Below are 25,915 nucleotides of genomic sequence, written 5' to 3'. Positions count from 1 at the left end.
CGACATTTACTGCTGTGAAAATGTTTGTTCAGAGTGTGGAGAGGAGAATTGGGATTTTTTTTCGTGCTTGTTTAAGACTCCTCAACCTTATCAAGGAATGATCTGCTTCTTTAATCTTCCCATTTGAGTTCCATTAGTAGCAAAAACCAAGGAAATGATCTGACAATGCTGGATTCTTTCATGGTGCCAAATGCAGAAAATTCTAGACCCTTAAAAGTGAAGGCTGAAATATAACTTATATCTTTGATTTAACTGGATGTACAACCTGCCTTCCTCAGGATTTATTTATGGGGATTTTGTTGGAAAAGCTTCCTGCCTGCAATGTCAAAAATAATTCTCACTTAAGCTCTCTGCTTCACAGGAATGTTCAGAAACTCCTCTACTCTTCCAGGTAAAAATCCCCAGTTAACAACTTCATAACTGGGAAACAAAAGGAATTCACTAATATATCAAAATAGGAGTGGGAAATTCAATCAGTAAGGAGGAAGCTACAGGTTTGCTCCTGCTTAAATTCTACAAGAAAACACTTGTAGCTCATGTGAGAAAGCATCACAGAACCAAACCCTTTGATTCTGCAGGAAAAGAAGTGGGGGAAAAAAGGAAAAAAAAAACCACTGAACACAGATGGAAAATTTTTATCTTTTAAATAATCAAGAAACAAGAAGTGTGTAGAATGAGGAGTCACAGAAATTAGTGAGTTTGTATGAACAACTGGAAGCTATTAGCAGTGAGACTTCTTCCCTTCTGGGAGGCTGTGGGGACCTTTCTGTTTGACAACAGCTGCAGTGCAGCACAGTGGAGGCACTGAAAAAGAGCAGCAGCCAGATTCCTAAAGACTCAACAAATTTAAAAGAGCCTCTGTCAAGCAGTTAAAAGCCCTGTCCACAAGCTTTGTTGTTTTAGGCATTGATTCAGGAAAGTACTTAAGGACAGTCTTAATGGGGATTCTCATAGCCTTAAATTAAGAAACTTGTAGGAATGCCTTGCTCAAGTGGGATGTTAAAAATATGTATTTTTTAAAAATAGGTCCTGCATAAAAATCTCTCAAAAGCAGGCAGGGAGAACAAGTTTGAATCTTTTTTTTTCCCTTCATATTTTCTAGGAGAGGCACAGGGCAGAGCCATCCAAGTAGCCCAAAGTTTAGGTGTGTGTGAGCAAGGACAGGGAGCCCCAGTGCCCTCCCAGGAAATACCACATTTTATTTAATCACATGCACAGAAACTCAATTATTTTCACCATTATGAACACACACCCAGAAGCAAGAAAACCTTTCTGCCCCCTCTTTGGGGCTCAACTGCCTTGGGCAGAGAACATGGGAGGCACTTGCTTTAGCCACTGGAGATTATTGCACCCGAGGAAAGCTGTCAGCTTTTCAATAATTCAGGATATTCTGCATACAGTGCAGCACTGGAAGATAAAAGCTTGGACTTGTTTTCAGTGCTGAATGAGCTCCCTGCACGTTCCTGAGGGTGTGTGTGGAACCACCTCACCAAGGGAATTGGCCCAGCAAGCCCAGATAAGAGACTGAGGAGGAGGTGGGTTTGATAAGGGTCTCCTTCCCTGGGTAGGTTCCCTCAGAAATGTGCTGGGATATCCCACACAGCAGGGAATTGCCCTTTCCTGGAGTTGCCAAACCCTCTGGTTATCCAGCTATTAATGATTTCTGTTTCTCTGACTTCTGTGTTATTATTAGTGGCTTTTGTTCTCAGTTTCCCCTGCCTTTGAAAAATAAAAACAAGAAAATCCACTGTTATGTTTCAAATGACATTCAATTAATAGAAACCACAATTCCTTTAGCCAAAGCTACCAGAAATCTTAAACCACGCCTGGCAGCTTGCAGAGATAAAAAGAGGCTGAGCCAGCCTGTTTTCCTGTGGCAAACTTGTAATTATCTTTCTCCTAAATACTTTCCAGGCTTTTTTTCCACTATCTGCTGGGCCTGCAAGACCACTTTTCTGGGTGGGTTTGGGACCACTAATTGTACCTCCCTCCACAGACAGAGAACAGCAGAGGATTGAGAGATAAGAAAATATTCCTGTTTACTACAGCACATCTGCAACAACCAATGCACTGCATTAAAAATGGGTTTAGGAACGCTCTTAGGAAAATATTTACATTTGGCTATGAACTGTGACATTTTTACATCAATACTCAACAGGATCAGCACAAGAAGACAACTAATAGAGAGTTCAGTGCAGGTTTCCAATGAGTCCTTACAGTGGGATTTTTGCTTGGTTGTTTTCAAAGGGACAGAACAGGTGGAAAACAACATTAAAAACACATCATTACTTCTCACAGCATCCAGGAGCAGCATCCTAAATTGAATACCCCATGACAAAGAGCACATCCAACACCACGGAGCAGGCACTTCTCCTTCCCATGGTTTCCCATTCATACTTGGCTCCACTCCATTCACACCATGAAAAAAGAGGCTTTTTATTTCAGAAAGCAACAGAATCTGCTCCTTTAGCAGTGTGTATAATGGGCTTATTGTATATAACAGACATTGGTTACTGTCACAGGTCTGTGCCAACATCTACTAAAGCATTTCTTGCCTTCCCAAACATCCTAGAGGCTTCACTTGTACCATTAAAACAAATCCACGAGATATCAAACCCCAGCAATTTCACAGCCTAAAAATACCCCTGCAAGAAGTCAGGCAAACTTCCTCTGGTGTTTCACAAATCACAAAAGGATTTCCATGCAGAAGAGAGAGAAAAGTCAGCTCCAAAGCAGGTCCTAACACAGAGCCGTGGAGTCCAAGCCCAACAGCAGAATTCTGGTTCCATGGAGGTCCCTGCAGGGATTTTGTGCCTGGATGTGGAGCAGTGAGGAGCTCCCAGCATCACCCCACAGCAGCTCCTTTCACCCCACAAGCAGCCTCCTCTATCACTACCAGATGGTGCAGCTCTCCCTGTATAAACACTGGAAGGAAAACCCTGCTGAGGCAACTCTAAAAATAGGAGGAACAGACTTTCTTGAGCTTTTCAGATCCTTATCTTGAAGGGAGAACAAAACAAAAGTTTTCCTCCGTGTCCTTGCCAGTCTCGCTGGTGGGACTCGAAACCACCGTGCCTTTTAGCAGGAGCCTGAATTGGTTTTTATAACAAACAGCAGCTACAAAAGTATTAAATAATCATCCACCAGAAAGGGAAAACCAGCCAGAATTCTAGACCAAGGCTTAAATTATATTTGGCCTTCAAATGGCCAATGACAGCAGGTTTCTGCCCAAAGGGCATTACCACTCTGGAAGAAAATGAAGTGAGCAATCTTTCTGAGCACAGGGTTGGAACAGACAACAGCCTCAACTCAGAAAAGCACTGACATATGTTTACATTTCCTTGATGTTCATGTTCATTTAAGCAAAAGCTTATGGTCAAATGCTTTGTTAAACAAGGCCCCATCCCTTCTCTAGATTTCGAGTGGATTTTTTCTTCTGCTCTGTTTCATGGATTCCATCTGTGTTTTCTGGAAGAGGTATCTATGCCATAAAGAAACTGCAACAGATTTACATGAAAACATTACAAACAAATCATTCAAACTCTGTTTCCATCACTAAACAACACAGGGAGCCAGCTGCTGTCTTAGCAAAAGGAGTTACCAAAAAAATTAATGACTGTGCCTGGAGGACTCCTTCGAGTACCTCTGTAATGAGCAAAGTCATGTCAGGCAGGGACAGCAGTGTCCCCTGGAACAGGGAGGGCCTTGTTCCTCAAATCCCAGCTGTCACATCCCAAATGAAGCCAGGATTGAGGAGAAATGGTGACCCAGTGATCACTGAGCCCTCACCTGCTACTGCTGAAGGTGGTGGGGACGTGCACCAAACCTCACCAAATCTGTGTAACTCCAGAAAATCTGAACTGTACAAGCCCAGCAGCAGCAGATTGGCTGTAAGCCTCAAATGTCAGCAGAACTGGGCAACAGGAGCAGGTTTTGGCAGAAGGAACTCAAAGAATAACCAAGTTTGGCAAAGGCAGGAGGAGAAATCCTGGCTGCCCAAGCCCTGGGGCACTGCAGGCTGCCAGCAGCTCAGCACCAGTGACGTCCATGGAGAGGCACAGAGGGGCCCAGACATCACCATGGGCATGAACAGATCTGTGCTTCCTGCCAGGCTCCATCCCTGAGCTGCACAGAGCAGGAGAAATCATCACCACAGACACCTGAACACCACCCAGAACAACCTGCACAGCTCCCTCCAGGGGAGAAAATGAAAAGCCAGTCAGTAAAAAGCACAGAGCAAGCTCCATCCACAACAATCCCTGTATTGAACAGAAAGGGCTGCTCCAGATTTAAGCAAACTCTGTCCAGTTTTAAGCTGTTTGTTTTGGCTGTAAAGAAGCTCCAAGGACCATGTCCAGGCTTCACATCCTTGGGACTCTGAGTCTGCCTAAGACATTTCCTACCCTTCCTCCCAGCAGGAAAGGAAGTGCTCAGGGTTTGAACCTTTTACCTTTCAGAGAGCTGTCGAATCTGAGGGATCCCCATGTATTTGTTGAAGTGCTCCAACACATTCACGACACCTTGGAGAAGGTTGGCAACTTCCCCATATTGTCTCCTCCTGGTCATAGCCCTGCAGAGGAAATTAAAGCTTTACAAAGGCAGATTCAATGAAAATCCTGGGTGGTAATTCCACAGGTTACTTCATCCCCACTGGGTCACGCTGGTCCCTGTTGACATTTATTTTTCTAAAATACACAGCTCTTCATTAACATTCCAACGCAGCATTAAAATTTCACTTAAGCCACGCTAAAATAAACCAATCTGGCACACATCTAACAATGCCTCAAAAAAAAAAATCAACCAGAAATGTCAAAAGCAACACTTGGCAAGGAACATGTAAACTACTGAAAGCATCCACTTCCCAGTATGGGTCCGGAGGCAGTAAATGTGATTTGACTGTAATGACCTGAGTGAAGCCATTCGTCATCACACACAAAGTGTGAGTTAAAGCTCCTCTGGAGGAGAACGATGCTGAAAAGCCATTAGCCTTGACTTCTCTCTTAATAACTTTCACAGGGAACTGACAGTGAAAAAGAGAAAATCGAGTTAATTTATTTTTATATCATCCTTTAGGATCATTCCAGTGGAGACAGCAGGCTAAGTAAAATTTTCTTCTCGGCACTTCACGACCCGGCGTTCGTGTAGGATTTGCTACAAACCAAGAACAGGCTGTGCAACTTCACAGATGCAACATGTGAAAAAACTGTGTTTTCCTAGATTGTGTGTTCCTCAAGCATTAAAAAAACCCCACAATGAATTATTAGAAATATTTAACCCCCAATTCACACACAGTACAAGCTGCAAGGTTTCCTTAAACTCATGCTAGAATGAAACCAAACTCATTGCAGTTTTAGATACAAGATTAACAAAAATCCTCCCAAATTCCCAAGAGCACATCCCTAACGAGGATTCCTAATAGGCTGTCCTACTCCTTAACGAAGCCAGATTCATTCCTCATCCCCAAGGATCACCAGAGCAGTTCAAACAATGGATGCTGCAAACTATTAAACACAACAGCACAGGCTGGGGTCACTCAAAGCACAGAAAGGATCTGCCAGCAGAAATGCAGAATTTGAAGCAAAATCCCCTCCAAAAAACCAGGCAGGCTGTGACACACCCATAGAGAACACTGCACAAACTTCCCAGCCAGCAGTGGTGTCAAAGTGCCACTGAGAATTCCCAAACTTACTCCAGGGAATCCACCCCCCCTGCCAGCATGTGCAGGTGGTTGAGGGTGGTGATGGAGGTGGTCAGGTGGCGCTTGGCATGATCCAGCTGCTTGATATCCCGGGTGATTTCCTTCACCTAGAGAAGGAAAAAGGATTCTGGTTAAATATCAAGCCCCAGCAATGATATTTTCAGGAGATAGGAAGCCACTCTCTCCTCTTTGGGACTGCTGAGGTGTCAGCTCAGCAGTGTGAACACTACAGGTTCAACACAGGAAAATTACCAACCAGTCAGGACCAAGGATAAAAATGTCACTGACAGGAAGAGTCAGTGTCCCCTCCCTTTCAAAGGCCAGAAAGTGCTGCTCACCATTTGTTCAGATTTTTCAGCCTTGTCTTTAATATCCTTAATTTTACCGAAGAGCTGTTGAATGGCTTTCTGGGCTTCTTCCAGGGCCTGGAAAAGAAACAAGGTCAGAGTGGAAGGAAAAATCTGCATTCAGTTTTCACCTCTCTAAGAAATACACAGTTGCTCTCAACAATCCCTGGGGCTGGGGCAGTGGAAGGGAGCAGCTTCCTCACAAAGAAAATACCAGCAGCACAACAGAAATCAATGTACCATGTTGGAATATTGAACCTGAGTGGGCCAGGGTTTCAGGATCCATTTTACAATAATGCTTTGGCAAAATTTCATCAAGATATTTTATGAAAGCAGCCCTTTAAGGTTACTGGAGTGTATTTTTGACATACTAAGTGTGGAAAAATAGGTAGAACTTAACTCCCGATCAACACATATTTAGAGCAGAAAAATGAAACCTCCACAAGACCTCTGTGCTCATTAATTATAAATAAAAAATACACATACAGAACTCTGAGTGCTTGCCCAAACCCCTTGCTGAATTAGCAGGACATTATCCTGGTGGAAAACGTGATGCTGATTCCTTTGGAAGGGGCAGCTCCCACACACCTGCAGCAGGAATGGCTCTTTCCAAGCACAGGTAAAGAGAAATGGCTCTCACCTGGATTTCAGTGCTGTTTTTTGGGGCACTGGTCCCTTTTCTACACCCATGACCCCACATAAGCAGCGTGAACCACACGTGGGCTCAGTGAGAGAAGCCACATGTCCAAAATCACATGGCCAAAATCTGCTTTCTGCAGTAATTCAACACGTTCTGCCTTCCCAGCCTGATAACATTTCCAGCTCCACTTTGTTCCCTGCTGTTCAGTGGGCTTCTATCCCTCTGTTTTTATATCCAGCCCCATGACCAAGGTTACAGCACAAGCTACAAGTTCCTTCAGCAAATAAATTTAACACATCTTCGTTTGGAAATGGATGAGGGAACTATCTGCCAGGAGCTTTTGCTGGAATATAGCTGGGTTATAATAAAAGTATAAAAGCTGGACACGGTTTATAATTCATTTTCCAGAGGGGGGGCAGAGGAGGGAAGAAAATTTTCCTCTGAAAAATCTTGTGAATCACGTGAAAGTTAACACTTTATGGATTGGTGTCACAGAGCTGCCAGATGTTCACTGAGGGATATGAACACACCAAAATGTGCTGCAGGTGGCTGTGCCAGGGCTGAACACCCCCAGCAGCCTCTCCCTGGGGCTCCAGGCACCTTTGAGAATTAAATTTTCTCCTCCATTTAAAAGCTGGCGGATTAAGTGCAAAGCAAAGAAGCAAAGAATGCTCTTTTCAACATTTTTAGCTCTGTGTACTCAGGCCTGCAGCACGTCACTCAAGTGGGTTATCAAGCAAGCAGCAACTGCCTTGCATGGTCTGAGCTTTGGATAGATCTGCATAAAATTAAAAAATCAACCTTAAATTCTTTACAGATGCCAATTGCTGTTTCCCCTTTGCTTCAGCACTAATGGCAAATGCTAATTTTTCTGCACGATCCTAGGAATTCAGAGCTTCTTCAAAAGAATCTATTTCTCTAATGGTGACATTTAATAATTGTGATAAAAAACCAGCAGAGTTTTTTATCACGATTATTTTTCCTTTTACAGGAAGGTGGGTGAAGAACATGTTCCTGCTGCTCAGTGGAAAGCAGCACACTCAGAGTGGGCAAAATCCCCACCTAAAAACTGCCCCTGGAACACCGGGCAGAGAAAAATGGGATTCTGTCCCTGAGCACTTAAAACTGCCAAAAATAAGGAAAACTGGTGTCATCACCTGGTCCTGACACTTTCACCTCCTTAAAAACTCTGGAAAAACACACATTTGATGAATTAAAGAGCTGTGGTCTCCTGCTGCTGTGAGAAATGGGACAGGGAAGACCAGTCCTGTTCCAGTCCTGCAGCACAGCCCTCAGAGAAAAGGAAACATTTCCATAAAAATGAAAAACAAAAAACACCCACGGCAAACTCGAGTAAATCAGAATTGCCCATAAACACTTCTTTCATTCCTTAAAACTTTCTTCCAAATTTTTGCTTAGCCATTAAGACATAAATCTTTGTCTATCCTCCTTAAAAAAGTGCTGCATGTTCCTTACATGAGTCAGAACACACTAATTCATTATATAATATATATTTATATAATGAATATATCATTTGTATCATTTACATTTAGAGATAGAAACATTTCTTCCAACATTTGCTGAAAGTAACACTATGTGAAAATCTATTTTTTTTAAAGTCAGGAGGCCCCTGTCAGATAGATCTGGTGGGAAGTTCAGGACTGAACAGAAAATGTTATTTCATGCACATGTACAATTAAAAAGAACCAAAAGACAGTTTAAAGAAATCAGTGAAACTTTTTTTTGCTGTACATTCTAACCGTAGCATCTGAGAGTAAAATATTGTGTGTAGAGGAAACAAATAAAGAAAATTAACTAGTAATGAAAGAAATCCAACCTTACTCTTTCTAGTGACCCTGCCAGTCACTAGAAAGAGTCAAGCAAATAGAAAAAACAAAGGAAAAACAAATTTCAAATATAAGAAAACACCTCATATTTAATAAATGATGTTATTGGGGGATAAGAAACCAACATCTAGGGCATGAAAGTAGGTCTAATTGCTCAAGGTGTAATACAGAAGTTTATTAATGTAACTAATGACTATTCTTTGAGCTGTAAAAGGAGAGGGGAAAACACAACCACCTTGAAGGCTACACAGTATTGGAAAAAACACATTTCCCTTCACACTCTGCTCCTGCTACAACACAGAATCATGAATTTTAAAATTTTAAAAGCATTTTCTTACTGCTTTTTGTTACTATTTTATGAATAGGTTTCTTTCAGACAGAAATTCTAAGGAAAAACAATATCAAGAGGACAGGAGCTGCTTTTATTGCAGTGTGTGTGGTTCCCAGGATGATGCAGGCAGGGATCTCCCAGCTGTGGTTCACCTGTTACTGATTTATTTGTTACTAATTTCTTGGTTATTAATTTCTTGGCTATTAATTTCTTGGTTTCCTCATCAGTGCAACTGGGAAACACGGAAATGCACACACCCCAAAACAGCAACCAGGAGTGAAATTACTGCATTTCCTCTCCTCCAGTTCATCCTGGGGGCAGAGGACCACAGATAAATCAAGAGGTGGATAAATAATCCAACCATTTGTTGTGGTTGTACGAAACAGGGATGTCGAAAGGAAGGTTGTGCTGGAAAAACACCGTATGACTCTAATCAACAACTGAGCCTGCAAGCTACAATTAACCCATCAGCTTTATTTATTCAACTTTATGCAACCTTTGAGGCCCAGCACCAGCTGAGGAACACGGCGTGGGGAGGGCTGGGCTGGCAGCGGCGGCCGAGGCTTTTTCCGTAACGTTTGACCCCTGGGCTCCCCAACTGCTCTGACAAGTGTAAATTTAGCAAAGAGGGCAGGAGCAGCCACGGGGAGAGAGGTTCCAGACACAGAGTGCTTGGTACGAGGCTGCAGGGACAGATCACGTTGCTCCTTCTGTGGTGTAGTGTGTCCTGGATGCGGGAGGGGATGTGGGGTGTCCTGCTTCCAGGGCTGCCCAGCAGAAGCAAATTCCCAAAATTCGTGGAGAGGAACATACAAGGGGCCCCCTCAGATTGTGTTTTCAGCCATCTCTTTGGGTTTTTTCCACATCTGTGGTTTTTCACCCAGTATTTATGCAGCGGGAGCTTTTGTGTTCACGGCAGAGAGGAAAGGCAGAAAGCTGAGACACCTTGCACAGGAGGTGGAAAACTCAACTCCAGCTCCCAGCCTGAGCTCAGGTGAGCTGGGCAGCTCTGCTGTTCACCAAATTCTCCAAAGCTGGAGGGAAAAACACAGCCCATGAATCAGCCACAGCTCTGCAACCTCCTTCACCTTGAGATGCGACAGGAAAAAAAGACTCCAAAGGCGCCGGTGTGAAACAATAGGGAGCAGAGGTAAATCATGAATCACTGAGAGACTGCCTAAAAAATAGCTTTTCTTGGCATTGTCCCAAGCAACTCTTAAGGTCAGACCACACATCATTCCTTGTGTCACCTTTTCACATGAGATCTTCCAAGCAGCAGCAGCAGGAGGGAGGAAAATAACCCAAGCGAGAGGTGGGACAAGAGCATGACTTGTTTGTTAAATTTGGAAGTGATGCATTCTTTAAAAGGTTATGTTCCAGTGACTTACAGTACCAGGCTGACATTCATACACAAAAAAACTGTGTTAGCAACAATTATTCCAGCCAAAAATCCCAAAACAACCCAGCCCAGTGAATTAGAGTCAGTCTGTCCAAATCCCTGCAGTGCTGCAGATGGACACAGCCTCCTCCTCCTCCTCCTCCCCTCCCAGGCCAGGTAAGGAGCTGTCACATCACCCCATCAACCAGTAGCTCATTAGTGGGTGTGTTAATTTCTAAATACCTCTTTGTGCATCCTATCATGGATCTTGTGCAAGGAAATTCTTCAATACCAGGAAATATGCAAATAGGAATGAAGAGGCCTGTGTGTTACTAGAAAATGTTGTTGAAGTGGGAGAAAAAGGAAATTTTCAGATGAAGTTTCCTTGCTTGGGGGTTAACTGAACTAACACTGAGGGTTTTTTTCCTCAGTCATGGTTAAAATACCTCCACGGTTTCTATTTGCTTGCTGGTGTTGTGCTAGAAACATGTTATTTTTATTTGATTCTAGCCAATATATAGTTCAATTGAATGTTGTTATTCACATCAGAAAGCTGCCCTCTACCAAGTGTTTTATAGACACTTGACATCTGCCAAATTCACAGCATCCAAATGTATTTTTAATGTCACAAATAGGGCTGTGGTCATGATGCTGAGAATTTAATGCTCCTGGCCTGGTCCCTGCTCTTGAATATCGAGTGTTAATGCTTCTTTCATTTGCTGCCACACTTACAGCCCAAATCAGTGAAAACCTAGACCACCACTAAAAATAAATTCCCATCCCCAATTCTCTGAGGAGCCTCAGCTGTGGAGATTTCAAAGAAACCCCCTCACACTGGAACCAGCCTCACATTTTCTGCTGCTGGAACCTCACACAAACGAGTCCCTCCAGATTGGGGAAGGGTGGAAATTTCCTTTGATTCTCAGCCTGATTTCATTTCAGAGAAAACCCTCAAGTTTTACAGCCAGGGCTAAACCACTGCCAGCTGATTTCCCTGAGCAGACAAACCTGAAGGGCTCATCACCCTGGGGTTTGATTTCAGCAGATTCCTACCCTGGCAGTTCAGCAAATAGTACATAACTACTACAATTGTCACTGAAGAAGAGAGTTTTGTGTCATCAGCTCCAATCCCAACCACTCAGGCTGCACAGGACACTTTATATCAGCACATTACACCCAACACTGCACCGAGCTTAAAATTGCTGGAACTGCCCCTTCACTTAACCCCAAATCGTGCTTAGAAATCAAACCCCACGCTCCCAACAGCTGCACAAACACTGACAGACACAGGGGGTGAATGAGAGGTGATTTCCAGGGAGTTCTGGCCAAAACCTTGCAGCTTAACTCCTGAACTGCATCCCTGGGCTGGTGCAGCACCTCTCGGAGCTGACAGATTTTACTGCATCACCCAGCCCTGCACAGGGGTGCCTGCACCACCAGAAAGGTGCTGATGTTGCTGTCACAGGGGTTGGAGTGGCCTTGCTCCAGTGAGTAATTTTACACGAGTTTTACACTCACGTGTGGCCATTTAGATGCTAACTGTGGGCATTGCACAACCTAAAAAAGCAAAACCTCTGGACCTTCAGCAGGCTTGGGCTTCATGATGGGTTACTAGAGCTTCACCATCACCTCATGGCAAGTTACTACAGCTTTACCATCACCTCATGGCACGTTACTACAGCCTCATCACGTTGCAGGTGAGCAGCCACAGCCTAGCCCCACGCCCAACATTAAACACTATTATCACGTAAAAACTCGCCGTGCAGACACTCATTATTCTCCTTATCTATTCCAGAACAGCCAAGCTGTGAGTCTCTGCCCTCCTGTTTGTGCTGACACCCTGATTGCAGGTGTTTGCTGCACCTCCCTGTGCCCAGGACACGCCTTGTCCTGCAGGGCCTTGGAGAACCCAGTGCCCCTGGCAAGGCTGCTCACCCTCCCTCCATCCTGGAGCTGCCTAGCTCAGAGGAAAAGCACATCTAAATTTATTTGGCAAGGCTGTAAATGGCTGAGGGACTCCAGATGATTTGTGTGCTGAGGTGTTTGCACACTGCAATCAGTGATATTTGCAATATCAGAGCCACATCTGCAACATCAGAGCCACATTTGCAATATCAGAGCCACATTTTCAATATCAGAGCCACATTTTCAATATCAGAGCCACATTTTCAATATCAGAGCCACATCTGCAACATCAGAGCCACATTTTCAATATCAGAGCCACATCTGCAACATCAGAGCCACATCTGCAACATCAGAGCGACATCTGCAACATCAGAGCCACATTTTCAATATCAGAGCCACATCTGCAATATCAGAGCCACATCTGCAACATCAGAGCCACATCTGCAATATCAGAGCCACATTTGCAATATCAGAGCCACATTTGCAATATCAGAGCTTGACTTCTGTGGGGGTTAAGCTTAGCAACCACTCAAGTTACATCAGATTTGGCAGATGAATCCATGTCCATGCTCATGTGCTGGTTTGGGTTGGGGTAAAGTTAATTTTCATCACAGGTATGGGGCTCTTTCTCTGCCCTGGTCAAAATCAGCACAGATTAAGAATTTAAAGGCAAATATAAATGGGGGGAAAGGACAACCACACCAGGAACCCTGCAAGTAGGGATTTCCAAGTGGAATTCCTGCTAGTTTACCTGCTAGAAGCATGGAAGCAACACAGCAGGAATAAACCACACACCAAAAATGTGAGGCAACAACAAAAAAAAAAAGGCAAAAAATGGGAACGAGGAGAATTTTAAATCTCCACAGTAAGACACCATCTCCTGCCTGCTGGAATTCTATTTTCAGGCTGGGTTTCTTGCTTTGCTGGCATTAAAGCCACACAGGGCTGGTCACAGGCTGCAGCAGTGCCCTCAACAGCACCAACACAGCCCCACTGCCAGCGCCAGGCTCAGCACAGCAACATCCCAGCCCCACGGAAACACAGCACAAGGTCAGGCTCAGACTTGCTCCTGCCTGGCAGCAGATGGCAAAAGTGATGCCAACACGAGAATAAACAGCACCAGCTCCTCCTGGCATGCCATTCACCTGAAACCCTGCTCACTGAACGTGTTCTGGGCAGAAAAAGCTCAGTGTCTCTAAAGGGAAGGACATTGTCCAGCTGTCACAATTCACTAGGGAAATGACTCTGAATGAAACTCACTTTTGATTTATTTTGGCAGCTCAGCTCCTGCTTATTATTCATGGGTTGCAAAAGAATATGATGGGACTTTAATCACTCAGCTGGAGCCTTACAGAATGTGTGGCATGACTTTTCATAAAATATATAAAGTCACACAGCTTAAAACGCCATATTTAACCCCAATCCATTCACTATCTTAAAAAGGTATTGAAATCTAACACTAGTCATATTTCATATGCTCACATTTCAGAATAATCACCCATTCATAAAAATCCAAGAGATAAAGCTTAGCCAGGCAGGAAAGAATGGATATATCTGAAAGATGGTGCTTACAACATCAGGGATTGTGACACAAAATAGCCCCCAAATATTTCAGAGACTTAGGTTTAATTAGTTATTAAGAGCTTATGAGAGTCACTGCAGTCCCAGCAGCAGGGGCACATCAACACCTTCCACGTGAGCCAAGCCTGGGCACTGTGGCCAAGGAAACAGCACTGGAATTTGATGGCTGGAAGCGAGCATGTGTTTAAATAAACAAATAAACAGCAGGAAAGGGCCTAGGCTAGGAGATGTGCAGGCACTGAGTGCCTCAGTTCAGCCTGCAGACAGAAAAGCCACCCCCACACAAGGAGGTGCAGGTAAAGGAGAGGCTGAAGCAACAGAGCTGCTTCTTAGGCAGGTTTATGCACACAGAGCACAAAAGCACCTGCCAGGCTGACACTGCCTGTACCCAGCCCTTGCAGAGCTGGAGGGGACAAGCCACTGACTGTGGTGACACCACCCACCCTGGGGCTCAGACACTGCTCAGAAAAGCAGCACAGGACCCCTCTGCCCTCTGCCATGGGCAGCACCTGCACCCCTCTCTTCTTCTGCTCACTCTCCATCCTCATCTCCTCCTTCCTCCCTGTATTGATTCTGCAAAGTGCTTCCTGATCTCTGTTTAAAGAAAAGAAAAACCAAGGGAATATTTCACACACTTCCAGCTGTGACCTTGTCAAAGCCACAACCTGTGGGGATTTTTTTCTCTGCCAGACACAGCCTCCCCCTCCCACAGGCTCAAACACTGCCAGGCACACCCAGGGCAAGGCAGGCAGGGCCTCCCCACAGCTGCAGAGCCCAGATGTTCATTCTCACATGCCAGGAGAAAGGACAGCCCTGGCTGACCAAAACACGGGATGGCCAACTGAACTGTCTGGGCAGCAAGGATATATTCCTATTATTTGACCACAGCAGCTGCCATCCCTTTTCTTGTACTGCTGGAGTTATGAGAAAGAAAATATATATCACAGTTTTCATGGAGCAAAACAAAGAAGGAGCCAACCAAAGCAATCCAAGTTATCAGCCAGTATCTTCAGCCATGAGAAACATCCAAAGCTTTTCCCAGCCCAGGCACATCCATTTGTTCTTTTAGTTAACTTTGTTCAAGCACTAATTGAGCCAGACCCTGATGGAGTCAGCCACTAAGCAATATTTTAAGCAATAAACCACATTTTTCTTTGAAATACTGTCCTTATTTGATGCAACTTCAGTCATTTACACACGCTGGAAGGGAAAGATGGACCAGAGATAACAGAAAGAAGTTTGTTGGGTTTTATATAGATTCAAACTATCAAGCTACAAATCCATTTGGGATCTTGGGACTCTTCTGGGGTTCTTGATTCTTCCCAAAAATGGATTTTAGCTGAGTCCACCCCACCTTTACCTACCCAGGCACTTCATCCTGGTTGCACAGACACTGTCAAGGGTTAAACCAGCAGCAAATGCAGAGGCTACTTATTACAAGGACAAAAGCCTGATAAGTGAAGCAGCTCCAGCCAAACAACCAGTAAAGGCATGTCAGCAACTGTCAAAAAAAATTACAGCCAGTCCATGCAGAAGCTTCAGCAACAAACACGACTGAGGAGTGACACATCAAACCATACGGAGCGCGTTAAACACGGAAAAATCTATGGGAACTTTTTCTGCTGCACCCCAGGGCAGAGAGGAAATTATGCCACAACTGGACTGCAGCTCTCAGCAAGGTCAGCCCACTCTCCAGTTCAGCAGCAGCAGCTCTGAGAGAAAAAAAACCACCCAAAAAAACCTTCCAGAGGAAAAATCGTGTAGCACTGGCTCCCTAGAAACTGTTACAACTGAGCCACAGCAGCTCCTGCATTCCCAGCCTCTCCCAAGGCATCCAAAATTGTCCAAGTCTGGGAGTCCCAAGGAAAATTTTGTTACGCCCTGCAGAGGAATGTTCCACCCACGGCTGTTGTTTCCTCCCATAAAAGGATCATTAGTGAGATAATTTCTGAGGTTCAGGGCATTGTCTGCAGATTTTACTGAAATATCGCACCAGGAAGGGGAAGCCAAATGAGCCAGACTATTTTAAGGCTTTTGCATTTGGAGGAAATTCTAGGGCAAAAATTCAAGAAGGCAGATGCTTTGAACTGGGAAACGTTATGCTTTGTGGGGAAGGGAGCATTCCTGTCTTTAGAGCTGCTTAAATAACTCTTTTGGGGCCACATCTATTTGATGGCTTTTATTTTTAGACTCAGAATCTGGTTTTTCAGACACCTCACTGCTGATTTATCCACACACGTGCACGTGAGCAAGACAGTTTGGGGAACACTTTAAAAACTGATAGACAAAAAAAAGATACTTTTAGATGTAAATTTCTTACTAAAATGCCTTCTCATAGCTCCTCAAAGCCCTGCTGCATTAGCTCAGTAGGCAGAGGGGCACAGAAGTGTTATCCCAAACATCACCCCAGACAGGACAGGAGGCTCCATCACAGCAGCTGGATCTGCAATCAGGATTTTGGACTTCCTATCCCTAAGGTCTCCCTTTCCTCAAGGAGCATGGAGAGCACATTTCCACAGCTGCACACTCCCCACTGGGTCAGACTGGGATTTAGACTCCTCTGACTGGGACAGTAACAAGAATTTTACTCCCCGGATTTGTCTCTGCTGGCGGAGCTCCCTCGCCATCAATTACCAGCAAAACATCCTGCTCTCAAAACCGAGGCTGGGCTCCCCTCTCCTGGACAGCTGGGAAGGTGCAGCTTTGGAAAGCTCTTTGCTGGGCTCAGCTGGTAAACAACCCCATCTCCTCAAAAAAAACCCCAGTCTGCCACGGCTGATAACCTCAGCTTGTCTTCTAAGAACTGGAGTGTAAAATAGGGATTGGGTAGGTTGATGATACACCCCAGTAATTCGAGCAGCACTTAAATTAAGGGCCTGCACAAGATTCCCAACCATTTTTTGGGCAGCTGTGGCTGACAGGGGATGGGAGAGTCGAGGCTGAGCTCCCTCACCTGCCAGGGACAGCCGAGGGCAGGACTCAGCAAAGAACTCCCTCCTGGCCTGCTTTGACTTAAACAACTTTTTTTTTTCTCCTGCCACTGCATCCAAGGTTTGCATTTCCTTTGGAAGGAAGTGAGAGGCTGAAAGGATGTTTATTCAAACTATTATTTACCCCTCAGACAAGGACATCTCCAACACAACGCAGTCAGGCAACGCCGGCAAACACTGGCCACAGTATCAGGGGTTGTGAGGAGAAAATGTGACTGAAGGGAAGAGGGTTTTTCAAAACAACTTTCAGGCCCAATCCTGCAGTTAAATGCACAGGATCCTGAGCTCCCACTGAAATACAAGCAGCTAGAAAATCAGAGTTCAGGTACACTTTTATTTATGGCACGTGCTTTCAAAGAGATTGCAGTGTTCCTCTTGGATCTCAGTGTGCCAAGAGGGGTAAACCAAAAGCCAGGAATTTTCCAAAAGTTTCTGACTTTTCCTAAAGCTGCAAGTACTGTGCACTACAGGCTGGAGACATCTCTCATGGTAAGAGTTCCAAATGGAAGAAGATTTGAGGTTAAACTTACTGATGTGGCTGCTTTCAAGCTTTGTTTCAAACCTCTTGCAAAAGCCGGTTGCCAACTGTTTCCTCACTAATCAAGGGTGGTTTGCAGTTGTGGTTATGATGATAAAATGCAATAATGATCTTCATCCTGGGCTGCCTAAGGGTGAGGCTCACAGGATGACACTACATCCACGTGGATGTGTCAATCCAATTTTGCAGGGAAATACTGGTCTTGAGGACACAAGCTTTCTACAAATTTGGTAAGAATATAATCAATAGGAACAAGAACCTAATTTTGCTGTGGGACCAAATTACCAGGAAAACTAAACAAGGAAAACAGCAACACCAATTCCCTTCCAAGCACTGCCTTGTTTTCAGTTGTTTCAAAACAAAATTCAAAAATTTCTCATCGTGCACTGGGAAATAAAACCCTTCCTCTCCAAGTGGGAGAAGTCAGGCCTCTTGCTCTATAAAAAACATTTCCAAGTGTCCTTGACTCCCCTGAGAATATGCTGGTAAAACAAAGGCACTTTTCAGCACGGGAACAGGCAGCTGAGGCTGGAAAACAAGGTTTTCACCCCCACAATCTGCTATCAGCAGGGTGGTCATGTGAAAAAAGCTGCCTCACTCCCCCACACAGCACCCAGGATGCTCAGGGGACACACTGCAGGGGTGACAGCAACAGCAAATGTTTCTTCTAGGTTTCCTCTGATTTTGGGGTGACAAATATTAAAGCCCATCTCAAACTTCAATGCCATTCAAGAGTTCCCCAGTTCTGACCTCGTTTGCTGCAGGTCCTGTGACCTCCAAAACCTGAGTTTGCTGATGCTCCTTCACTGCTTTAAACTTCAAGACTCAGCCGAGTCCTGCCACTCCAACAGTCTGGTTCCAGCAATTCCCACAAAAAAATTCATATCCAGGTGTGCAATGATGGGCTTGGATTAGAAACATGGAAAGAAAAAGCTCACAGCATTTCAGAATCAATCTAGTTTTCTTCCCAGAGAGGTAAGACTTTAAATAATTGAATGGTTTCAGTATTTGTTAGGATCTCAAAGTAAGAAATAATAGTTGCACTCCTGGGAGATTGTCTGGCCTCAGCCCATGCAACTGCAAGCTCTGGCATCTGTCTTGAAGTTTGCTTCTACTTTGCAAAGCAGCAAAATGAAGGAAAACAGGAGAATCCACAGCTAAATACAGAATATTTGTGATTAACTGCAGCTCCAGGCCACTTGAAATATGTCCTGCATGAACACACAAGTGAACACCTGAAGGTTTTTACTCAGATCAGGATTTTAACTGGTTCCTTTACAACCAAACTGAAGGAAGGGCAGCACAGCTCTGCCTTCCTGGTGCTTCAGAGCAGGACACTGTGCAGGTCCACCTGTCTGTGCCTTGGAGAACATCACAGGGATGGAAGAGTGAGAAAGCACAGACAGGACAGAGCTCTGAACAAAGCTTGCAAATCTCCACAGCACAGAAATGCTCCTGTTATCCCCCTGATCATGGATGGCACTGCTTGTGCTCATCCTTTTCTCCAAGTCCTGAGGTACTCCAGGCAATCCTCACCCACAGCTCTTCTCAATCCCACAATTTGTGGTCTTCTCACAAAATTTACCCTCTCAAATGGCCCAAAAGGCTACAACAGCACCAGCTTTCCAATCACAGCCAAACTCTCCAAGCACTGCCCCAGCTTCCACTCCCTCCTCAATTTCTGTAATTGCCTCCCCTCCTGATCCCTTGTCTCACTCCTGCACAGCAATTACAGCACCACTCCCAGGCAAGCCACGTCCCAAACACATCCCCAGTTTAACAGCAGTGCTTAGACACCCATGATCAAACTGCTTCTGCTGGGAGAAATGAGCATGTCCCGTTTTTCTAAAGCAACACAAAAGCACAGGCAGGTCAAATAATTCCCTCGAGGGCTCTGTGGCAGGGATAGGATCAGAAATAGATACCAAGTGCTGTGACAGCAAGGAGTGGAAAACAGAGAGGGAAATAACCCCATGCCAGTCTCAAGGCAGGGATTGAGAAGTCACTGAGGAACCCTGACCGATGGTTCGAGGTTCAATGTCCCTAAAACAGGATGGGAATGGAGCCAAACCAGGTGACACCTCCAAAGCAGCTGAGACAGGGGCCAAGCTGAGCACTGCCAACCCTGCAGCCCCCAGCAAACACCTCTGCCAGCCTAAAAACAAGTGAAAACCTTGGCTGAACAGGAGCTGCAGGAGGAAGAGGCAGGCAGTGATCAGCACAGTGACCAACAACTCAGTGAAAAGGGCAAACAGCCTTGTATTGATCCCTACCCAGGATCAAATGTACTTGTACCTGTTCAGGGCTGCTCATTTTATCAGCAGCTTCTGAGTGGCACACAGGCCTCCTGCTTTTGATTTTTAGATCAATTCCTCATTCCCTTCCCTTCAGAGGGTGAGGCAGGTCAGAGCAGCTGCTGAGCGAGCAGCTCATCAGTGTAAGGGGCACAGAAACATCTCAGTAACAACAGCAGGGGAGTTTTTCCTGCCAGGGCCATTCCTCAGTGTGACATCCCAAGCTGAGAGCCCCTGGCACTCGTGGCTGCACCCACCTGCCTGCCATCCTGTCCCACGTTGGTCTGTCCCCTCACCACAGTTCGAATGTTGTCATCCAACCTCCTGCAGGAAAAACCCCAGAGAGTCAAACCCAGTCCCTGTGAGCCCGACCCAAACAGCTGGGGGAATCCTGAGAGCTACAGAACCAATTTAAAATTAAAAAAAAAGCTGATGTTGCCAATGCTAAATTCATTATTTCCCCCTCCCACTCTCTTCAGTGGCACTATTCTGCACAATTTAAAAGTCCCGTTGCAAAAATAAAAATCCATTTCCTAATTTAACCAGGGTTTCTTGCATTCCTGTTCCCTTAAGCAATACTGTCAGCTCTCCCTTGTCTGTTTGCATTTCAACTTCCCACAGATGAAAGTGCTCTCTCAATCACTTCATGCTGACAATATCAGCCAGCACAGAAAATTTAAGTATTTCATGCACAGTTGTGTTTATTTTGTAGTTTTAGGACCAATAATGACCAAAGTGAGAGTTTTTACAATTGATATTCTGACCCCAAAACCAATGAATTCTTGGCAACTGAGTCTCTTGGACAGTTTGCTTACTCAGCCTTCAAACTGTACTAAAATTTGGTACTTTTTGATTCTCAGTTGTTTTTCAAAGCTGCACTTTGCAACCTATCAGTTTAAACAACCTGAAGGGCACATGATAGAGGTGAAATATAAAAAATTTTAATTGTTTCTGTGTCACTATTAGACTCGAGACTGGTTCTATCCATGCCTTTTAAACAAACTAAATCCTGTCAGCAGTAGCAGAAAGGCTGCATTTATGAAGCCTTGGTGACAATCACACCAGGCCACCTGAGATGCAATGAAAGGGAGAAATATTCACCTTATTTTCAATCTGATCTTGTTCACGACTTCATCGATGTTTGCCAAAGACTGGAACATAAAAAAAATCAGAGAGAAGTGAAATGGTGAATGTTTTACAGAGGAATACACCAGCTGTGATCCCAAACACTTCACACAGGTGTCTTGAGGAAGAGGAGAGGCTTCGTTTTACAGGTGGAGGAGCTGAGAGAACAACTCAGCTGCTTCTGTGTCACATCATGAAGAGCAGAAAAAGGTCAGGGCTCAGGGCTTCCCCCATCCCTGAGCTCTGCCTTGTCCCTTGCCAGCAAAACTGTGTGACAGTGACCTCCAGTGGGCAGTGGGGATGGGGACAGAGCCTTTGCCTTCGGGCTGAGACCCCCCTGCAGAGCCCAGACACTCCAAAAACAGGCTGGAAGCAGAGGCAGTGAAGACACTGCTGGGGAAACAGCTCCTCACTGCTGCCAAAGGGAAAAAAGCCAAGCCAAGCCACGAGAAAAAGCTGCAGGCCAAAACCACCGGTGCTGCAGAGGATCTCACACAGGAGCAGCCTCACAACACAAACCTCACCTGTAGAAACATCTCTGTTCTGCAAGAGGTTAATCCAAAACTCCCCCTGGGGCCGGAGTTGGGAACACAAAGCACGGATGTGGGCCCACAGCAATCTCACTCTTTAAATCTCAAAAGAAACAATTGAATTCAAACTCTCCTGTGACACTGCACAGGCAACACCTGCCTGATCTGGCTGAAAACCCCAGGAACTCACCAATGACTGATACGTGGCAAGTTAGGAAATTTACTCCATCTACACAGAAAATGAATTTATTTCCACAGATCAAAGCAGGACTTTAACAGCAGCACCACTCTGGGTGGAATGACACCACACAATGACAGCAAATCCTGTGAGCTGCAAATTTAAGAAGTGATTATTGTTTAAACTTTATTTCCTGTGCTAGCGCTTAAATGAAAATATTTGGGTGCAGGTTTTAACACTGCTTTGATCGTTTGCTATCAGGTTATCCTAATAGTAAAGGGTGGAAGTAAAATCTGATAGGAAGTAAAATCTGAGAGTATTTGGAGCACTACTTACTTGCTCAGTGGGAAAGAGAGCATTAATATACTCCACAGCATTGAAATCTGCTCTGTCCAGTGGATCTTGACTGGGAAATACCTGCAAAGAGGGAGGAAAACAAGCACAATCAACCATGATCAGTGATTTCTGTAACTTTACACAGTTTCTACTTTTAATTCCTTCAGCACCCACTTCCAGTTGTGTTTCAAGCATTTCTCTACTAAGTGGCCAGGAGTAGAGCAGCCACGTGCTCTGCAGGGCTCTGACCTCCCAAAATTCCTGTGGAGATCAGCCTGGATAAACACAGGTAATTCACAGTCATGATTCCACACACAATCCATCCAGGAATCCCCAAGGCACACGAGTCACTAATCAAGTATCCCAAACCATCCTGATGCTTCTGCTGCTGTCTGGGAACAAACTGAGGCTCTGCCCTGCTCTTGGCAAGAGCTCTGCCAGGGCTCATGGTGACAGACAGAGGGTTTGCTTTCCACAGCCGTGTAAAAGGAAACCTGATGAACTAAGGAGTGGTTGTACGAGTTCTCTGGAGACTTGGGTTTGCCACTTTTGACAGAAGAGGGTGAGAAACACAATCTGCTGAATGATTGGGGAAGGGGGAAAGAGCAGCTGTGGTGCAGACAGATCTCATCTCTCCTCAGAAGCTCAAACAACACAAACACGACTGGCAGGCTTTGCTTTTTGTCCCCACAGAGTGAAGTGTGGTGCTTTCCCTTCTCTGAAGCTGTGGGTGTCCCATCACTGGAAGGGTTCAAGGTCAGTCTGGATGAGGTTTGGAGCAACCTCGGATGGTGGGAGGAATGAGATGGTCTTTAAGGTCCCTTCCAACCCAAAGTATTCCATGATTCTGGTATTTGTTCTGTATTTACAGAGCCATCAGCTCTGCACTCCATGGCCAACACCTGCTCTGGCAAAAGCAGAGCTGACCCCACAGCCTGCCCCTGCTCACTGAAAGCCTTCACACCTGGGCACACAGAGCATTGATGCTGTTTTACACATTCTGCCCCGCAAAATCGGTGATTTTGTGAGATAAAAGCAAATTCTGCCTGAACCAGCCCTCCTGGGAGGCTTTCCCAGTCACCCTGTGCCCGAGGAGAAGCAGGCAGCAGTTAAACACCCCCGAGGTCGTGGTGAGTGAGGAAAATGCTCTGACATCACCCCCTGTAAGAGCACAAGTGCAGCATCACACCCAGCCTGTGCTGCTCACAACTCACACTCAACCAACCTCCACAACCCCCAAATCCCCACAAGTATTAAGAGCAGATGAAACACGAGGTGAGATGGGAGATAAAGGCTGCTGAGGAGCTGCAGATAGGGATCAGTGCTGCAGGCAGCTGGAGCAGCTGCAGGAGCTGTCCCTCCCAGGAGTTTGTCACAAGCAATTAATCAGAAATGCTAGCCTGGGTTTGGTGGGGCACCAGTTCTGCCTGTGCTCCCCACCCTGCTTCCAGCACGGCAGCTGAGCCAGCTCTGCTCATTCAACCAGAACTGGGCAGGTTTTGCCCCAAACTGGTTAAGGAACACTGACAGGTACAACGGGATTACTGGGCTGAGAAGTGTCAGAGAGGAAAGCAGCAGGTGGTGTGATCCTCAACATCTCCCAGCACTCAGGATGTGAATATTTTCCTACTGCTTTACTGTTTGTTAAAATAATTCAGCCAGGCATGTGGTGGAAGCTCCACTGCTCAAAAATAAATGTCTACAAGTGCAGAGGATTCTCCCTCTGGACAAAGTCTAGGTCCCCTTTAGAAGCTGCCATTTAATTTGTTAGTTCCCAAGGTCTCCCGTTGCTTTTCGAGGAGGGCACCAGAAGTGACCCACAAGCCTCAACACTCAGGAAAGTGCAAAAACTTAAATTTGAGTGATGCTTTGTGAGACAGACACTGCTGCTGCCCAGACCTCTGCTAGAGGTAAAACCGTGGCTCTTGTCCTCTGTGACTGAGCCTAACATCCTCAAAATGTTAGGGTGGGCTGCAGGCAGTGCAGGCTCAGCCACAGAGGACAAGAGCCACGGTTTTACCCTGGGTCCTCACGGGATTCTGACGGGCTCCAAGTGCCACCAAGGGTTTCAGGGAACACTGCAACACAGAGCCATGGAGTATGATGAGTTGTGGGGGTCCCAAAAGGATTATCAAGTCCAGCCCCTGTCCCTGCCCAGACCCCCAACAATCCCACCCTGGGCATCCCTGGCAGTGCCATCCAAAGGCTCCTGGAGCTGTGGTAGCCTCGGGCCGTGCCCATTCCCTGGGGAGCCTGGGCAGTGCCAGCACCCTCAGGGGGAAAAACCCACGTGTATTCACCACAAACCAAACCAGGACATTTCGCTTATCCTTATTTCAGCCGAGCCACGGGCTCTGGGCTGCACTGGGCTGTTCCACACCACGTCTGCAAATAGCGACAGAGACGCCGCGGCACCGCCAGCACCGCGCCGCTGACGGGGACGGGGACACGACGAGCCGCGCTCGGCCCCCAGCGAGGACCCGGCCGGTCCGAGCCCCCCCGGCGCTGACGCGGCTCTGCCCACAGCGGGCACGGCCAGCCCGGGGCTCCCCGGGCCCGCAGCGGAAGGCCCGGAGCCGGCGGGGAGGGGCTCAGAGCCGGCCGCGGGCTCTCACCGAGCGGCCCCGGGCCGCGCCCGCACCTGTCCCCTGAGCGGGGGGACCCGCCCGGCGCACCTGCTCGATGGCGGCCTGCACGGCGGGCGCCAGCTCCAGCGCCGCCTCCAGCCCGGCCTCCAGCTCCGGCTCGTCCTCCTCCATGGCGGCGCCGCTTCCGCCGGCAGCGGGCGGGGCGGGGCCGAGGGGCGGGGCTTGAATAATGAGGCGGGGCTTGAATAATGAGGCGGTGCATGTGTGGGCGTGGCCCCAGAGTGGGCGGGGTTTGGTCGGACGGGGGCGGAGCCTCCGCCCGGCGGAGCGGGGCGCGTCCCGACAGCGGCGGGGCTGGTCCGGACCGAGCCGAGCCGAACCGAGCCGAGCCGAACCGAGCCCAGCGGAGCCGGGCTGGGCTGAGCCGAGCCGAGCCGGGCTCTCCCGCCGCCCGGCCGGCTGTTGACAAGCGGCGGCGGGAGACAACGCGCTCGTCCCCATGTGGCGGACGCTGGCCCTCGCCTCCGCCTTCTTCCCGGGGCTCTTCATCCTCTGCATCCGGTTGCTGCGCTGGGCCGCCCCGGGATGGAGCCTCAAGGACCGCATCCTCCTCAGCGGCAGGTACGGGCGGGAGCGGCGGGAGGGGACGCGCACCGCGGCGGGACCCGCCGGGACCGGGATGGGCACCGGGAGCGATCCGGGCGGGCCGAGAGCACCGAGTCCCGCCGGCCCTCAGCCTGGGCTCGGGGCTGCCGCGACGCTCCGGGGGGCGGTCCTTGGCTGTCCCGGGCCCAGATCCCGCGAGGGGAGCAAGGATCGGCGGCAGGAGCAACACTCCGAGCATGGGCATCCCCCCGAGTGAGAGCATCCCCTCCGAGTGAGAGCATCCCCCCAGTGAGAGCATCCCCCCCGAGTGAGAGCATCCCCCCCGAGTGAGAGCATCCCCCTCTAGTGAGAGCATCCCCCGAGTGAGAGCATCCCCCTCTAGAGAGAGCATCCCCCTCTAGAGAGAGCATCCCCCCCGAGTGAGATCATGACCCCCGAGTGAGATCATGACCCCTGAGTGAGAGCATCCCTCCGAGCGCGGGCATCTCAGCCCGGCCAGACCCTCGCACCACTGTCGGGGTGGGGATGCTCCGGTGCAGCTCTCCCTCTGTTCACGGGGAACCGGCAGCGTTACCAGTGACCCACGGGGGTGGAAGGGACGGGACCTGGCACGATTCCCCCGGGAGGCAGCGCCTGGCACAGCCACCCCTCGCCGTGACGAGACGCTGGGGTGTGCACGGAGTGGGCGTTCAGGTGCCACCAGCTCTCCCTGTGCCTTGGTCCCTGTGGGGTCACTTTTGGGGTGACCCCTTTGCTCTCTCTCCCTTTCAGGCTGGTGTCAACGGTGCAAGCCACGATGGCAACGGTGTCGGGGATCACGGTTGTCCTCAGCTGCAAGAACGTGGTGCATGACAGGTAACCCTGAGCTCCACTGTCCCCTGGGGAGCGTGCCGAGGATGGGCTCGGCCAGCTCGGGGCTGGAGGGTTTTCTGCCAAAGGCTTGCATGTACAAAGGGGAGAGGAAAACTGTGTTCCTCTTTCCTCCACTTGGGCTGGAAGAGTT

General features: G+C 47.3%; 1 protein-coding gene across 2 annotated transcripts in view; it reads right to left on the bottom strand.

Annotated features, from left to right (window-relative positions):
* The window catches only part of VPS53 (VPS53 subunit of GARP complex), a 61,734-nt gene extending 36,807 nt beyond the window's left edge, over nt 1-24,927 (bottom strand). For both annotated transcript variants that reach the window (XM_063402780.1, XM_063402781.1), the window contains exons 1-7: nt 24,394-24,927; nt 21,719-21,799; nt 20,651-20,700; nt 19,807-19,873; nt 6,037-6,123; nt 5,690-5,805; nt 4,451-4,570 (exon numbers count right to left, since the gene is read on the bottom strand). In XM_063402780.1, the coding sequence (XP_063258850.1) occupies nt 4,451-4,570; nt 5,690-5,805; nt 6,037-6,123; nt 19,807-19,873; nt 20,651-20,700; nt 21,719-21,799; nt 24,394-24,912 (1,040 nt within the window). In that variant the 5' untranslated portion in view covers nt 24,913-24,927. The remainder of the gene's footprint in view (nt 1-4,450; nt 4,571-5,689; nt 5,806-6,036; nt 6,124-19,806; nt 19,874-20,650; nt 20,701-21,718; nt 21,800-24,393) is intronic.
* Nucleotides 24,928-25,915: the final 988 nt, after the last annotated feature.

The sequence above is a fragment of the Prinia subflava genome, chromosome 8, assembly GCF_021018805.1.
Source record: "Prinia subflava isolate CZ2003 ecotype Zambia chromosome 8, Cam_Psub_1.2, whole genome shotgun sequence".
Taxonomy (NCBI): Eukaryota; Metazoa; Chordata; class Aves; order Passeriformes; family Cisticolidae; genus Prinia; species Prinia subflava.
The sequence above is the reverse complement of the archived record's forward strand: the minus strand, read 5'-3'. Positions and strand labels throughout refer to the sequence as shown.